This window comes from Amphiprion ocellaris, chromosome 17 (assembly GCF_022539595.1).
Source record: "Amphiprion ocellaris isolate individual 3 ecotype Okinawa chromosome 17, ASM2253959v1, whole genome shotgun sequence".
Lineage (NCBI taxonomy): Eukaryota > Metazoa > Chordata > Actinopteri > Pomacentridae > Amphiprion > Amphiprion ocellaris.
In genome coordinates this window covers 32207925-32224955 of record NC_072782.1, presented here as the reverse complement: position 1 = coordinate 32224955, position 17031 = coordinate 32207925, and the positions used below count along the sequence as shown (strand labels likewise).

Sequence of the window (17031 nt, the reverse complement as noted above, 5' to 3'; positions counted from 1 at the left end):
AGAAAATTCCAATAATTCCTTAAAAGTTTCCCTTAAAAGTTTTATTTTAAAAAAATCCCCCAAATTTGGCAAGAAAATTCTTGTAAATATTTTTTAAAAAATGAGTAAAAATCTTCCAAAAAATCCTAAAAATATCTAACGTGATTCCATATATATCAGTAAAACTTCTAATATTTTTCCACCAAAAAATATTGAAAATGTGAACATCAGAAGTTTCACTGTGAAAATATTTTTTTTCTCACATTTTCAAACTTTAAAACGGGTCAATTTGACCCACAAGACGACACGAGGGTTAAGACAATGCATCTTAAATATCTTGTTAAGTCAAACAATCTTGAAATTATCTTGTTTTGAGTTTAATACATCTCAGAGTAGGAGGTTACATGAAAGCAAAATTCTATTTTTGAATGAAAAACAGCTTCTTCGTCTTCTTTTTTTTTTTTTTTTTAGTATATCTGGCTTATTTTAAGACACCTAAGCTTTACAATCCTGGTAAAATATAGCTGAAAGTAAGTTTTCCCAGCTAATTTTAAGATCTCAATGTTCTAAATATCATATCTTATTTCAAGAAATCTTACCAAGACATTTTTCACTTGTCCTATTGGCAGATTTTTTTCACTTATTCCAAGGTAAAAGTTCCTTGAAATAAGCTTTTTTTTCTTGTTTTGAGAGGAACATTTTTTCCAGTCTACATGCCACAGCTCTTCAAAATGCAGGAAACACTGGTCAGCAGGAAGCTCAAGGACTTGGCAGAAGTATCCTCTGGGTGCAGAAGTGTATTTTAAGGTACAACTAAGGAGGATCCATCAAAGACTTCAAGGATCTGACAAGGATGTGATGAGAAAGGCTGAGGGTAAAAGACTACAGTCATGCCGAAGAATCTTGGAGAATCATTGAGATGTTTCTACGAGTTCTGTGGATCGTCATTCAACAGAAACATTGAAAGCTAACAAGAGGCAACGTACCCCACAACTCGCCAAACCTTAAAAGGAGAAGAGACTGGCTTTACAAAGAAGTCCATAACTGTGACTCCTAAAGACTGGAGGACTGAATGTTCTCTGAAGAACGTCCTCTCTACTTATCTCCGAGACCCAACTGCCAAAACCAGCATTTCTATGCAGATGATGGTGAAAAGTACCACCTTCTGAGCAGTAAATTCAGTGTCCATATTAGGTTTGAGGGGTGACATCCACTTCAGGCCTGTTTGGTCAGTTCTGTGACTGAACGGATGTTCTGAATTGGTATTTATGTAGACGGACCCCGTATCACTCACCAGTGGTGTTCTGAGCTTCTACCTGGCTTTAAGGAGGAATGGAACCCAAACCTCTGACCTCAACCCAATGGAGAACTGTTAGGAACCCTGAACATCTGAACCAGTCTACCACCGACCACCATGAAACAACTCTAGAAGATAGAACCATCCACACCTAGAACTATGAAACAACTCTAGAAGATAGAACCATCCACACCTAGAACCATGAAACAACTATAGAAGATAGAACCATCCACACCTAGAACCATGAAACAACTCTAGAAGATAGAACCATCGACATCTAGAACCATAAAACAACTCTAGAAGATAGAACCATCCACATCTAGAACCATAAAACAACTCTAGAAGATAGAACCATCCACACCTAGAACCATGAAACAACTCTAGAAGATAGAACCATCCACATCTAGAACCATAAAACAACTCTAGAAGATAGAACCATCCACACCTAGAACCTCCTACATTCCATGAGAGACTGATCAGAGCGAAAAGAGGAAATACTGGTTATTGAATAAACTGATTATATTACATCGTCAGTCGGTTGTACAGTTGTTGTCATTTTTGACAAGTTTGAGTTATTCTGGGCACATTTTGAGTCAATTTAGGCAGGATTGGAGTCAAGTGAGACAACTTTCAAGTCATTGCTTCATTCTGGAAAAGTCTAAGTGACTGAACAAGTTTTAAGTAATTTTTGAAAAGATTTCAATCCTTCTAAACAGGTTTTAGTCAATATGGATGCATGTTAAGCCACATTTGACAAGTTTTGAATAATTATGGACATGGATTGAGGAATTTGGACAACTTTCAAGTCATTAAAAAAAGATTTGGGTCATTGTGGACATGTTCTGGGTAATCTGGACACATTTTCGGTCATTTTGGAGAAATCAAGTCATTTTTGAGTCAGTCTAGACAGGTGTTGAGTCAGTTTGTACATGTGCTAAGTGATTTATTACAAGTTTAAGTTATTTTGGACACATTTAGGGGGAAAACTATCAAGTCATTGTTAAAGGATCAGGCCATTCTGGAAAGGTTTCTAGTGACTTTGGGCAAGTTTTAAGTCATTTTGGGAAGTTTTTAAGTTATTTTGGACAGGCTTCGTGCAATTTGGACACATTCTGAGTCAGTCTAGACAGGATTGGAGTTAATTTGGGCAACTTTCAAGTCATTATTAAAGATCTGAGTCCTTCTAGGCAGGTTCTGAGTCAATATGGATGAATGTTAATTCATATTTGACGGGTTTTGAGGAATCTGCACAACTTTTTTGAGTTATTTTGGACAAAACTTGAGTCATCTTTGACAAATATCTACAGTATGGAGCCATTTTTCACTCTTGGAAACATGTTAAATGTTGATTTCAGCTTTTGTAATTTTTTCTGGTTTCATTTGGCATATTTCTGAGTTTTCTCCCCTTCATTCTGTTTCCATGGAGCTGCAGGACTTTATGTTGAAAAATGAACCAAGAACTAAAAACCCACCAGAAACAGCTGCTGAGAGTTCAGAGGATTAATTAATTTGTCAGTAAAACGTGAGGATCAGCTGGTTCCATTCTTGTTAACACCCAGCAGCTCCTGTTAAACTGATCCATTCAACTGTGTGAACTTTGACTTTATTTCACTGTAGCTGCTGTAAATATGCTAACGCTAATTAAAGCTCAAACTGCCCGGGAAGAGCGTCTTGATTAATTGCTGTTGTCATGCAACAGCGGCTAATTAGCGACATAAAGAAGACGTTGGAGATGGATCTGTGGAACAACTGGTTTATTGGTGAGTGGGTCAGAGTGGCCTGGTGGAGTTACTGCACCTCCTGCTGGTGGAGGTGAGCTGCAGCAGGGAGACAGGAGGAACCACAGTGATGGAGGACGAGGAGCTCTGGTTGGTTCTGTTGGTGCCGAGGTCAGAGGTCACGGCGTCGGCCATGCTTGAGTTTCCGTTGTCGTCCGTCTTCCTGGTTTCAGTTTCATGTTTCAGAGAATCTGGAGAAGAAAAGATGATTCAGTTTGGTCATTATTTTTAGCCTTCAGTGCAACATAAAGAAATACAGTCAAACAACTACTAGAACAGTGTTTTTGTGTTCCCTGTGGCAGTTTTCTATCTTTTTATGTCTCTTTGTGGTCAGTTTGTGTTTCTTTTAGTCGTTTTCCATCTTTGTGTTGACCTCTGTTGACAGTTTGTCTCTCTTTATGGTCTTTTTTTGTCTCTGTGGTTGTTTTCCATCTTTCTGTGTCTCTTTGTGGTTCTTTTTCATTGTTTTGTCATCATTTTGTGTCTTAATTGTCATTTTCTGTTGCTTTGTGGTCATTTTTTTGTCTTTTTGGTCATTTCACATAGTTTTGTCATCATATTATGTCTCTTTGTGTTCGGTTTGTGTTTCTCTTAGGTGTTGTCCATCTTTATATGTTGACCTCTGTGGTTGTTTTGCATTGTTTTGTCACCATTTTGTGTGTTTGTGGTACTTTTTGGCTTCCCTGGTACTTTTACGTATCTTTTAAGTGGTTTTCCATCGTTTTGTGTCTCTTTGTGGTTGTTTTGTCACCATTTTGGATCTTTTAATTGTCATTTTATATCCCATTGTGGACATTTTTGGTCCTTTCATGGTCATTTTGTGTGTCTTTGGGGTCATACCTGCCCTTTTGTGATAATTTTGTGTCTCTGTTGACAGTTTGTGGAGGTTTTTTTTGCTGTCTTTTGTGTCTATTTGTGGTCATTTTTGTGCCTATTTGTGGTACATTTGCATCTTTTTGGAGTCTCTGGGCTTTTTATGTCTCTTTTTTAGTGTTGTTTCATCATTTTGTGTCTTTGTGATTGTTTTGTGTCTTTTTGGATTCATTTTGGATTTTATAATTGTAATTTTGTGTATCTGTTGACAATTTGTGGTCGTTTTTGTGTCTATTTGTGGAACTTTTCCGTCTTTTTGGGGTCTCTGGGATTTTTATGGCTCTTTTTAGTGTTTTTTAAAAAAATCTTATTGCGTCTCTGTGGTTGGGTTTTGCATGGTTTTGTCATCATTTTATGTCTCTGTGGTCGGTTTGTGTTTCTTTTAGGTGTTTTCCGTCCTTTTGTGTTGACCTCTGTTGACAGATTGTGTTTTTTTTGCTGTCATTTGTGTGCCTGTGGTAGTTATACATCTTTTTGTGTCCATTTGTGGTTGTTTTGTGTCTTAATGGTCATTTTGTGTCTCTTTGAGGTCATTTTCAGTCCTTTTGTGGACACTGTATCTGCTGACCGCTTGTGTGTCTTTGTGGTCATTTTACATGGTTTTGTCATCATTCTATGTCTCTTTGTGGTCAATTTGTGTTTCTTTTAGGTGTTTTCCATCTTTCTGTGTTGGATTCTGTTGACGGTTTGTGTTTTTTTAGCTGCCGTTTGTGTGTCTTTGTGGTATTTTTCCGTCTTTTTGGTGTCCTTGTTCTTTTTACGTCTCTTTTTCGTGATTTTTCATCTTTCTGTGGTCATTTTGTGTGTGTTAATTTTCCATAGTTTTGTGGGCATGATCAATCTTTTTGTGGCCATTTAGTGACCTCTTGTGGTCGTTTTGTGTTTCTTTGAGTCATTTTCTGTCTGTCTTTATGGTCTTACTTTGAATGTCTGGTCATTTTTTCTCCTTTATGATCATTGAGCAGCTCTTTGTGGGTGTTTTGCAACTATTGTTATTTTATGTCTCTGTGATCATTTGATGAAATTTTATGGTTATTTTTGTCTGGTTGCAGTTGTTTTCCATCTTTTTGTTGTCACTTTATGTCGAATCATGGTCATTTTGTGTCTGTGGTAGTTTTTTCTAATTTTATGGTCATTTTTTGTCTTTCTGTCTTTTTTTGTGGTCATTTTGCATCTTTGTGTTGCTATTTCTGTCCCTTTTTTGTAATTTCCCATTGTCGTGTCTCTTTCTGGTCACTGTGGTTTTTGTGATCTGTTTCGGTGTCTTTCTAGTCATTTTCTGTCTCTTTGTTGTTGTTGTTTATCCTCTTGTTGTGATGGTTGGCCTACTTTTTGTAGTCATTTCGTGTCTCTTTGTGGTTGTTTATATTTTTGTGATTATTTTGCATCTTTTCTTTATCATGTCTGTCACTTTGTGATCATTTGTATCGCACAGTACGTTTTTTTGTCTTTTTATGGTCTTTTTAATTTTCTGTGGTTATTTTCCATCATTTTGTGGTCATTTTCTGTCTCTTCATGATTTGTTTTGAAACTTTTGTAGTCATTTGATGTCTTTTTATGGTCATTTGTGTTTCTGTGTAGCTCGTTTCCATCTTTTTGTGATCATTTTGCGTCTTTTTGTGGTTGTTTGCATCTTCTTGTAGTCATTATGTGTCTTTCTGTTGATACTCCTCGGTAAATTGTTGTGTTCTACAAACGTACCACAGCTGTAAAGTTCTCGAACTCTCTTGACATCTGTCTCGGTCATTTTAACTCTCTGTCCCATCCCATTCACGTCTTTGTTAGCGACGATGGTTGGCAAACCATTGGACGAAAAAAATGTGCTGACACAGAAATAACACAACACAATGTATAAATAACCTTTACAGAACGCTACAAATCTGATTCCTTTACATGTTTGTTATCTGCGACTCTTTACCTGCCGTAGTGCATGATGGACGCGGTGTCATATGGGAGGTTAAAGGTTTCACCATCATACATTTGGAAGTTTCGCTCCTTTCCTGAAACACAAAAACACAGTTTAAAACAAACAGGATGTTTTTTAATGATAAAAATGTAAAATCAGTGATGAAAGACCTCATGGAACCTACCTGGGAAATGCTGCTTTGCAAGGAAGAGAAATTCTCGTCAAAAATGTTGGTTGTTAGTAAATCAAAGTTAAATAAAGTGATGTAAAGATTCCACAACACTCAAGACGGATGGTTTGAAGGAGGAATGAAGGAGGACATCTGTGTTTTAGACTAGAATGTTGATCTCTAACCAGTGGAGGTTCTACAACATCACTTATAATGCAGTTCTGAGATCCATCCAGAACGGTTTTACAACAACGAACGCCTCGAAGTATCTGAGTAGGAACTGAGGAACCCTCTTGGATGAAACGTCCTCAAGAAGCAAACCTTCTACAGATGCATTTAATGTCATTATAAGGCAGCTTTCCACTGAAGAAACTCAAGGTGGCACCAATATTTACAGGAACAACCCCATAATCTGTGTTTTCAGGCTTTTTGTTTCCATGTGGTGTAAAGTCCAACAACTCTGAGCGCTCTAAAATGACGGCAAACAGCAGTTAATGGACCTAACTCTGGTCCTGTGTAGGAAACAGAACAATAGAGGTTTGTTACGGAAGCTTGTACGTTGTCATCTCTAGTTAAACCAATCAGATGTGGAAGCTCCTACCCTGGAAGAGATACTTTTTCTGCCCTAAAAACTGCTCTGAAAGAGGTTCTAGAGGGACAGTTTTGATCCCAATCTGAGTCTGATGATGCCTGATACCATGTTCCCAGATAATACACACCTTAAGTACTGTAGATCAGCTGTAGGACCTGGTTGTTCCACCAGATGGCCTCCTAATCTTTAATACTGTAGTGACCAGAGGATGCGGGCAGGTTAAGGGTATTGTTGGGGGTTTAGCTTGTAAAGGGGCACCATGACAAAGACTTCTGTGATGCTAAATGACGTCTGGGATACGTAACAGCTAAACTCTTGTTGCTAACATATTGTCCACTAATTAAAACAATAATATTAGTACAAGACAAGCAACCACGGTGCTCAATTTGAAGAAAATTACTCAAATTTACGGCACTTACATTTAAAAAAAAAAATTGCACCAGTAAAAGCAGGTGAATTAGCGGTTAGCATCAAAAGTTTGTTATGTTTTCATGTCAACCATCACTGTCAAACTGCAGAAAACTTCTCAGGCAAGTTCTGGACTGTTTTTGTTTCCAAGTGGACTTCTGGAAGTCTTCAAGTGGTGCTTTTGGCCTATAAATTCTTATTCTGGAGGTAGAGCGGGCCGATTTCCAGTATTTATAACCCTTGTGGCTCCCAGTATGGTTACCTGGCATGATGTTAGGGGACAGGATGGTGATGTACTGTCCGCGGTCCGTCCTCGTGTGTTCGTGGTGGAATCCCAGAGCATGGAGGACCTCATGGACAATGTTCCCCACAATACAATGAGGGCCGATGAACACCGGCTGCTGGCCGCCTCTGTAGCCGACGAATGACGCACAGCTGGAGGAAAAGATTACAAAACACTGCAGGTTAATTTCATGTCATCGACTAAAATTTGGTGACCGACAGAAAATTAAAGCTACTGTGACGATTGGTTGGATCCCAGACGAGCCCACAATGAGTTAAAAATAGACATGGAACAAAAGTTTTACTGCAACCTGGTACCACAAATAAAATAAATAAAACGTCCTCAAAAACTGAGAGACCGAGAAGAAAGGGACTAGTGAAGGAGGCCACCAAGACACATATGACGGAACTAGAGTTCACCAGAAGACATGTGGAGACTCTGAAGTCAATTGGAACGAGGTTGTTTGGTCAGAGGAGACAATGAACATCACAAAGACACCATCTCCACTGTGAAGCATGGTGGTGGCAGCATCATATGAAGCATGGTGGTGGCAGCATCGTGATGTGAAGCATGGTGGTGGCAGCATCATAATGTGAAGCATGGTGGTGGCAGCATCATATGAAGCATGGTGGTGGCAGCATCATATGAAGCATGGTGGTGGCAGCATCGTGATGTGAAGCATGGTGGTGGCAGCATCGTGATGTGAAGCATGGTGGTGGCAGCATCGTGATGTGAAGCATGGTGGTAGCAGCATCGTGATGTGAAGCATGGTGGTGGCAGCATCGTGATGTGAAGCATGGTGGTGGCAGCATCATATGAAGCATGGTGGTGGCAACATCATGATGTGAAGCATGGTGGTGGCAGCATCATGTGAAGCACGGTGGTGGCAGCATCATATGAAGCACGGTGGTGGCAGCATCATATGAAGCATGGTGGTGGCAGCATCATGATGTGAAGCACGGTGGTGGCAGCATCATGACGTGAATCACGGTGGTGGCAGCATCATGATGTGAAGCACGGTGGTGGCAGCATCATGATGTTCCTCAGCAGCAGGTCCTGGAAGGCTTGTAAAGGTAGAGGGTAAATGAAATCCCGGACCTGATGCAGTCTGAAGAGAACTGAGACTTGGAGAAGATCAGTTTTCCATCAAGACGAAGAGTCGAAGCAAACAGACAAAGATCCTCAGAAATGGTTTGAAGATAACAAGGAGAAAGTTCTGGAGGAACAGAGTCCAGACCTCAATCCAACTGAGAATGTGTGTCTGAAAAGTTCTGTTTTCGCCTGATCCCTGTGGAACCTGATAGAGTTTGATACGTTCATCTACTGAATCTTGACTGGAAGGAGGTGACTGGTTGGAACCATGAGTCCAGCTCTACCTACCCTCTGCTGGGTCTGAAGAACAGGTAGTCCGTCTCGGTGGTCCTCTTGTGGAAGGTGATACAGGTGTGTCTGGACAACATCTCCATGGCAGCCAGGATGTCTCCAGTCTGGCCGTCTGGAAAACAAACCGACTGAGAAACAAAGACTCCGGAGAGCTTTAACCTTCACCACCAACAGTCTCCTTACCCAGATCTGAGCTGATCACGTAGGGTATCCTCAGTGTCGGCCACCTGGAGCCCACAGCGTTCCTGTCCCTCTGGAGATACAAAGTTATGCTTTAATATTAATAAAACATGTTAAATTTATCCTCAGATTGGGGAAAAGACTGTCAGTAATCTCCTAAACTAGAAAACCAATGATTTTACCCACTGATAGAACTATGTCTCCCTCCATCAGATCGAAATCTTTGGACATTAGCTCTGGAAAACAAAACACAAAGAAACATATCAAACCGAGTCAAGTTTTCTAGAAACAGCTCAACAAAACCAAACAATTCTGAAGGTTGTTTAATCCTCTGAACCCTACAAGTTGTGTTTTGAAAGGAGAGTTTTCTTTAAAAAGTTGCCAAAATTACGATGTTTATCAGCCAGAAACTGTAAAAACCAAAAAGAATTGTTGGATTTTCAGCTTTCCAACAGAACTTGAATCAAGTGGCTCCAACTGGAAAAACAGTCAAAATTAACCTTCAATTCAAGTTATTCTGGACAATTCTTAAGTAGGTTTGGACAAATTTTGAATCAATTTTTGAGAATTTTATATTACATTGGACAAGTTTTAAGCTATTTCAGTTGCTGGAATGTATCTCCAACAACCTGCTCCTCTGTTCACTGTTTCTGAGCCATGCTACACTTCACTCTCAGTCTAATTGTCCAAAACACCTCAAGAATTGTCCAAAATGAGTAAAACTTGTTGAAGATAAGTTAGAACTTGTATAAAATGATATAAGCATCCAAAATTGACCAATTATTTGTCCAAAGTAACAAAAAAAAAATCACAAATGACTCAAAACCTATGTATGAATCATCCAAAACAACTCAAAAACTGTCCAAAATGACTAAAAACTTGTCAAAAATAACTTAAAACTTGTTCAAAGTTATATAAAATTGTCCAAAATTTTACTAAAATCTTGTCAAAAGTGACCAAAAATTTCAAAATTGACACGTCTTGTCCAAACCTACTTAAGAATTGTCCAAAACAACTTGAAAACTCTCCATAATTACATGAAACTGGTTAAAATAACTCAAATTTAGTTTAAAAGGACTGTAGAAAGATGTTTCACCATGCTGAATGTATCTTCCAACAAATTCCTCCTCTGTTCACTGTTTCTGAGCCATGCTGCACTTCACTCTCAGTTTAATTGTCCAAAACAACTCAAAAACTGTCCAAAATGACTAAAAATTGTCCAAAATAACTTTTAAACTTGTCCAAAGTAACAGAAACTGCCCAAAAATCTAAAATCTTGTCAAAACCTACTTAAGAATCATCCAAAATAAGTTGAAAACTCTCCATAGTTGCATTAAACTGGTTCAAAATTATTGAAATTTAGTTTAAAATGGTGATAGAAAGATGTTTCACCATGCTGGATGGATCTCCAACTACTTCTGTTCTCTGTTTCTGAGCCCTTCTGGTTTTATTATTGTGTAAAGTTGTTTAAACCCTGTTAATAAAACTCACCCTGTAACGTTTCTGGGTTGGACTCCATGTAATGAATGGCTCTTCTGATCCAGTCATCCTGATCTGAAGCAAAAAGACGTTTATTCAACTAAAAACATCAAAAACATTCATCAAAAAGCCTCAAAATCAGAACAAACGTCACCTGGCTTCTGGTCTGGTCGAGGACTGCAGCTCCCTGAAACAAACACAATAAAACCCTCAGTTTGTTTGTCTGAAACTGCAGCAGGTTCAGGTTCTGGTTCTGGTTCTGGTTCAGGCTCTGGTTTCTTACCGGGTTCGAGGTTTTCGGTGAACAGAAGAGCAACAACAAGCAGCTGCAGCATGTTGACGGAGCTCTAGCAGCAAACTGAACCTCCACCTCCAGGAAAGCCTCGTCAGAGTCTGAATGAAATCAGCTGTGAGGCTCCAGTCCGACTCCCGCCTCCAAATCGAGGTCCGGTTCTGCTCCACAAACCCAAAACCTCACCTTTACTGGAAATAAATATATGTTTCTGTTCAGCTAAAAAACTTAAACTGAAACCGAGGAAGATTTCAGAGCAGAAACGTCAAGAAAACACCATAAAATTCAACAAATAAAGCAGATTAAATACCAGTAAAAGAACTCAATCTGTATGTAAAACACATTAAAGTTCTAAATATACAAAAAAAAGCACTATAAAATAAAATATGTGTTGATTAGCTGTTTTTAAGCATTTTATTTGATGGTTTGAGCTTCTTAAATGTGACTTTTCTAATTTTTTCTACATTTATTTGAAGTTTTAAGCCATTCTAACGTTGTTGTCTTCACTACATTTAGATGTATTTTACGTGCAGAATGTTTATTTTCATTTATTTGATGTACAATGGAGCTTAACTGACTTTAGTATTTATTTAAAAGAAAAAAAACCTCTAAATTCTGTGATTGCAGCTTCTTAAATGTGACTATTTTCCAGTTTATTTTTATTCTAAGAATCCAAAACCTTTGTTATTTTCCCACATCCAGATAAATTTCAACCAGCTGAATACCCAAATAAAAAAGAACAACTTATTTATGGATATTCTTCTCTTAAATATCTGCATTTTCCTCTTTGCTGCTGTAATATTTCAAATATTATTTATTAAAAAATACTTATTTGATCATAATGTTGTTACACATTTTCCTTTTTACATTTGTATATTTTATTCTACTATTTTTTAAACTGTTGTTTGATTGTGTGAATGCACTGGCAGGATCTTTGCTTCATTTAATTGGGTTATTTTGTTTTATTTCTATAAATAAAAATCAGCTGTGGCTCATTAGTTGTTGTTTTAACTGTTAAAGCTTCAAAAAATAATCTTAAAAAATAGAGTAAACTAGATTAAAACGTTTCCTTAAAAATAATAAGCTCTACTAATTCAAACTAGAATAAAAGATGTTGAAAAATCTGCAGTTTTTCTCATATATTTGTTTATTTTGTGCTTCCTGTTGCAGCCTGCAGGAGGCGCTGAGACCGGAAGACGAAGAAGAAACCGTAGAAGAAGAAATAACTTCCGGTAGAAAACGTAAACACACGTGTCAGAATCCTCTGCAGGTAACTTAAAATACTGTTTTTACTTATTGAAACGTTACTTTTATCATCGTTTCGTTCGCTCAAAATATGTTTATCCTTCTGGACTCATGTTTGATGATTTTAAAGCCGAAAAATGTTCAGTTTTTAGCGAAAATAACCGGAAGTGAGGGTTAGCAGCTAACAGCTAACGAAGCTAAAAGTGTTTTTAGTTAAAAAATATTCTGGGATTTAGACTAAATAGTTTAGTTTTCAATGTCTTTTTGATGGTTTTAATACATTTCTGATGATCCCACGATGTTAAAATCAACTTTAGATTCAGTAAAACGGCTAATTTTACCATCTGACAGTGATGTTTTTGTAAAAAAAAAAAAAAAAATATATATATTAGTTTAAATTAACTGTAACTACAACAAACTGGGCTAAAATAGTGAAATAAATACACTTATTGGGTTTAAAACGTGTTAAATATCTCAGTTAAAGTCTAAACACTGTGTTAAGCTCAATGTCAGATGTTTAAAACCTTCATTCAGCACAATAAATGGTGATTTTCCTGCTTTTCCACATGAATCTAACATTAAATCAGGTTTTAGTCTAGAAACTGTGAATCAGGATTTTCATTATTAATATTTATTCTTGGGACATTTTACTTCTGGATACATGTTTTTATAATTATTTAATATTTTGCCAATATTTTCAGACATTTTATTAATATTTCTATGCATTTTTAAAAACCAGTTTATGGTCTTTATGTACTTAAAAATACTTAAATGTTTTTAGACATATCTCAGATATTTATTAATATATTTCAGACATTTTATTATTATTTTTGGATAATTGTTAGTTTTTTATGTAGAAATATTATTTTTAATTCAATTCATATTTTTTCACGTCATTTGTGTTTTAGAAATGTTATTAATATTTTTGAGACATTTTCATTTTTTTATATATCTATAAAAGTTCACTTTAAGCTCCGAAAGTCTAAATGTTTCCGTCTGAAGTCATTTTTCTCTTTTTTTCAGTGATGACGAGGTGGGCCAGAGCCAACAACGTCCACAAACACAAACCAGCCGAGGCGACGCCCTGGAACCAGCTGAGAGGACGAGGACGAGGAGGAGGAGGAGGAGGAGGAGGAAGATCTGGAGGACGAGCAGCTGATGGAGGTGAAGGAGGAAGTCATGGAGGTCAGAGAGATCCTCTGAGGAAAACTCACCCTGTAAAGAAGCCGAACCGTAAGAAGAAAGAATACGTGGACGAAGACGTGAACGGCTTCCTGGAGTTTCTGCAGCAGAACGGAGCGTCGAAGGACGAAGAGAAAGAACTGAGAGACGACGTTCAGACGGCCTTAAAGAAGGACAGGAGGAGAGAAGACCGCCGGCTGAAGAGGCAGAACGACAAGAAGAACAGAATGGCGAGTTTAATTAAACATCCGTTAACGAGGAGATGAATCTTTACGTTTACTGAGGACTGAGATCTTTTCTAAACTGATCTCACGTTTGAAACTAAATCCAGCTTCCTGTTGCTCCTCAGGAAACTAAAACTAAACAACAGGAAGATTTAGAAAAATCATTTAAAATGTTCAGAAAATCTCCTCCACTCTGATAAAATGTAGTGTTTTTATTTAATTGGTTAATTCTGTTGCATGTTTTATTAATTAATGAGTAAAATCACTAATAATTACAGTTTTAAACTTGATTTAACTGCAAAACTACTGCTGCATTTTTTTAAGACATTTTATTAATATTTTTCTAGATGTTTGTTTATATTTCATTTTTTCTGTTTATTTATTTGTGTATTTTACATTTTATTCATCAGTTTTGTTAGATATTTTAATACTATTTTTCCAAATATTTATATATTGTATTTGTTGTGTACGATTTTAATACAAACATTGTCTAATTTTATTTATTTTTTTATTCATTTTCAAAAGATGAAAGAGTCTTTTTCTGTATATATTTTTTTCTGGCCTTTTTGAATCCAGTCAGTGTCTGAATAGAAAATGCGCCGTATTCTCTGATATTTTAAAAGATGTTTATGGATTTTAAATAAAAGGAGGTTATTGTCTGTTTCCTGCTGTTGATGAGGTGTTAAAGCGTTTCTAAAACGTGTAAAAACGTTTAAGTCTGTGATCTTTTGGTCCTCAGGTGTGTTTTAACTGCAGGAAGCCGGGTCACGGTTTGTCTGACTGTCCGGAGGCCGACAGAGACGAGGAGATGGGACGAGATGTTTGTTTCCGCTGTGGATCCACCGAACACGAAATCCACAAATGTAGAGCAAAGGTGGACCCGGCCATGGGTGAGACTAGCATCTGGATCCTCTCTAACATCTGGATCCTCTCTAACATCTGGATCCTCTCTAACATCTGGACTGAAGCTGTTCTAACATCTGTTCTAACCGTGTGTTTTTTCCAGGTGAGTTTCCGTTTGCTAAATGCTTCATCTGCTCTCAGACCGGTCATCTCTCCAGATCATGTCCCGACAACCCGAAAGGACTTTATGCTCAAGGTACCGATAGATAAACGTTAGGATCAATAATCAGTTTATTATTGATCAGAGCAGCTTCAGTTCTGGAAGCTGCTGGTGGCATTTAAATATTAATATTTAAATATTTGTATAATATTTAATTATGAATATTTAGAGCTGCTGAGTCAGATCTGTAAATCATTATGATTTATTTTAAAAATGTCTTTTTCTTGTTTTAAAAATGTCTTTCTTGTTTTGTTTAGTTTTTTAAAAAAAATATTTTGCCAATATTTCCAGACATTTTATTCATATTTTTGAGTATCTTTTCAACAGTTTTTTTCTATATTTTTTTTAATAAAAAGTGTTTCATTAATATATTTTAATAATATTTTCCAAGCATCTTATTACTACGTTTTGGACCTTTTAAGCATTTTATCATTTTTTCCACAGAAATTTCCTTAAAACTTTTCTGAAATGTAAATTTTTTATTTTTTATTTTTTTGGACTTGTTAATAATCGTGTTTAAGAAATGTTTTTAATATTTTTGACATTTTAATAATATTCAAATATTGTTTAGAATATTTGGACTTTAAGACATTTCATTATTTTAAATTAAAATATTTTAGTATTTACATTTTATTAATATTTTTCCAGATTTTTTCCAGTAAGTCTGAGACGTTTTAGATATTTTTCACAAATTATATGATTTTATTAATTTGTTAAAAAATATATTTTAAAAAAAAATCAAATGTTCATTTTTTTGTGATTTTATTTTACAATATATTTTTAAAATATTTTTCAGACATTTTGGGATTCTCTGCTTCATTTTATTAATATCTTCAGACATTTTATTTCTATTTTTATTGTTTTATGTTCTGCAGCTTTAATTAAAGTTGATTTATTCTTATTTTCTTCTGCGGTATTTCTGACATTAATATTTCCAGTAATCTGCTGTCATGTTTGTGGTATTTCTGATTGTGTATTTATTGTGTTTTCCAGGAGGCTGTTGTCGTGTTTGTGGTTCGGTGGAACATTTCCAGAAAGATTGTCCAGAACATCAGGCAGCCAGTGAGTGTCTGGACTTACTATTTATTGATTACTGATGGATTATTGGAGGTTTTATTATTTTATTTTATTAACGTTGTGATTCGGTTCCAGCGAACTCGGTGACGGTCGGCTGGTTGTCCAACAACATGAGCGCCGACCATGAAGACGTCCACGTCCCTCTGATGAAGACCAAGACGAAGACGCCCAAAGTGGTCAACTTCTGATAGAGTCGTTAATAAATAATAAACCATCCTTCAGGTTTGTGCTAAAAACGTTTCTGTTAATAAAGAATTTATATTAAATATGAAACCTGGTGTTTGTTCTGATTCATTATCCTGTAAAAAAAAATAAATATTTGGTGTAAAGTTTAAAATCTGCTGGTTTTTGAGTTAAAATCATTTTGTTATAAAATACTTTATTATTTAATGTTTTCTGAATTGTTTCACTTTTTACAAATGTTTTGAGCATGTTGCTGATTTTAAAGACATTTTATTTAGATTTTATGTATTATGTAGTCTCTTACATTTTCGGACATTAATATCTTACTAGTTTTTTTTTTTTTTTTTTTAACTTAAAACCACAATATTATATACTTTAAATGCTCTTGTGATAATTTATTCATTCTTAATTTATTTTCGTCTATAATTTTTTTTTGCCTTTTCATCCCACACTTTGTTTTTTTTTTTGACATTTTATGTAAATTTTTAGGTATTGTATATTCTTTAAGTTTTCAGATAATATCTTACTAGTTTTGAATTATGATGTAAAAACAGCAAACATTTAATGGTTATAACATTTTTGGTTAATTTTAGAGACAATTTGAATCATTCTGGACAATTTATGAACAATTTTGGACATTTTTTAAAAATCATTTCATGTCATTATGAACTAATTTTGAGTCACAGATTTGAGATTAAGTTTCATGTCATTTAAAAAATTTGGTTCATTTTGGAGAAAATTTGAATCAATCTGGACAATTTCTGAGAGTTTCTGGCTACTTTGGTCAAATCTTTGGTCATTTTTGACTGAATTTTGGTAAATTTTGGAAAATATTGGACAATTTTAAGTCATTTTGAAATTTTTCACATTTAAAAAAAAGTTTGAGTCATTTTTGACCACCATTTTCTTTATAACCAACTGTGATCATCAGTATTATGGGATGTATCCTAGTGTGAACAGTTCGGTCATAGAAACAATCATTGGTTCCCTGGATGTGGTTCTGATAATTCACCAGAGGAAACGTGGCATTTGGCAGGAATTATTACAGTTTTAACTCCTTTAGAATCTCAGATTGGACATTTTCTAAGTGTTTATGATTGTTAGAGATTTATTTGCTCACAGAGTGAATCGTGTCTATTTGATGATCCTGGACTTTTTTACTTCCATTTGTTGCTATAAACAAATCAGTTTTTATCAGAGCAGCTTCTGAAAACAAGTTTACATTCTCTGTCCATAGATGTGAATTTAATATCCAGTCACTCCATCAGATTTCTGCTCAACCACCTCTCATTTACCTGAAATTTTTATAGCATTAAATGTGGATATTTATAAAAGATATTGGTGAGTTTTTAGCTCCATAAATCAAAAAACTTTGAGATAAATTATTTTAAAAATGCCCATAAATCTGAGTCTGTTTGAACAACAATATCTGAGGAAC

The 17031-nt window shown here is 35.8% G+C and overlaps 2 protein-coding genes across 3 annotated transcripts; one reads left to right on the top strand and one right to left on the bottom strand.

Annotated features, from left to right (window-relative positions):
• Positions 1 to 3015: 3015 nt before the first annotated feature.
• On the bottom strand, positions 3016 to 13216 carry LOC111567049 (high choriolytic enzyme 2). 2 transcript variants are annotated; one of them, XM_023267906.3, is made up of 11 exons: positions 13079 to 13216; positions 10611 to 10780; positions 10482 to 10514; positions 10340 to 10402; positions 9035 to 9084; positions 8852 to 8921; positions 8666 to 8780; positions 7265 to 7437; positions 5846 to 5927; positions 5629 to 5750; positions 3016 to 3245 (listed from the first exon to the last, which is right to left on the bottom strand). In XM_023267906.3, the coding sequence occupies exons 2-11, from the start codon at positions 10660 to 10662 to the stop codon at positions 3046 to 3048; spliced, it is 960 nt and encodes a 319-aa protein (XP_023123674.2). In that variant the 5' UTR covers positions 10663 to 10780; positions 13079 to 13216; the 3' UTR covers positions 3016 to 3045. The 2 variants fall into 2 exon arrangements, with proteins under 2 accessions (XP_023123674.2, XP_035802991.2); XM_035947098.2 differs by lacking the exon at positions 5629 to 5750.
• Positions 11801 to 15683, top strand: zcchc9 (zinc finger, CCHC domain containing 9). The gene is made up of 6 exons (XM_023267905.3): positions 11801 to 11889; positions 12888 to 13276; positions 14010 to 14160; positions 14277 to 14369; positions 15327 to 15395; positions 15486 to 15683. Exons 2-6 carry the CDS (start codon positions 12890 to 12892, stop codon positions 15596 to 15598), a joined length of 813 nt encoding a protein of 270 aa, XP_023123673.1. The 5' UTR covers positions 11801 to 11889; positions 12888 to 12889; the 3' UTR covers positions 15599 to 15683.
• Positions 15684 to 17031: the final 1348 nt, after the last annotated feature.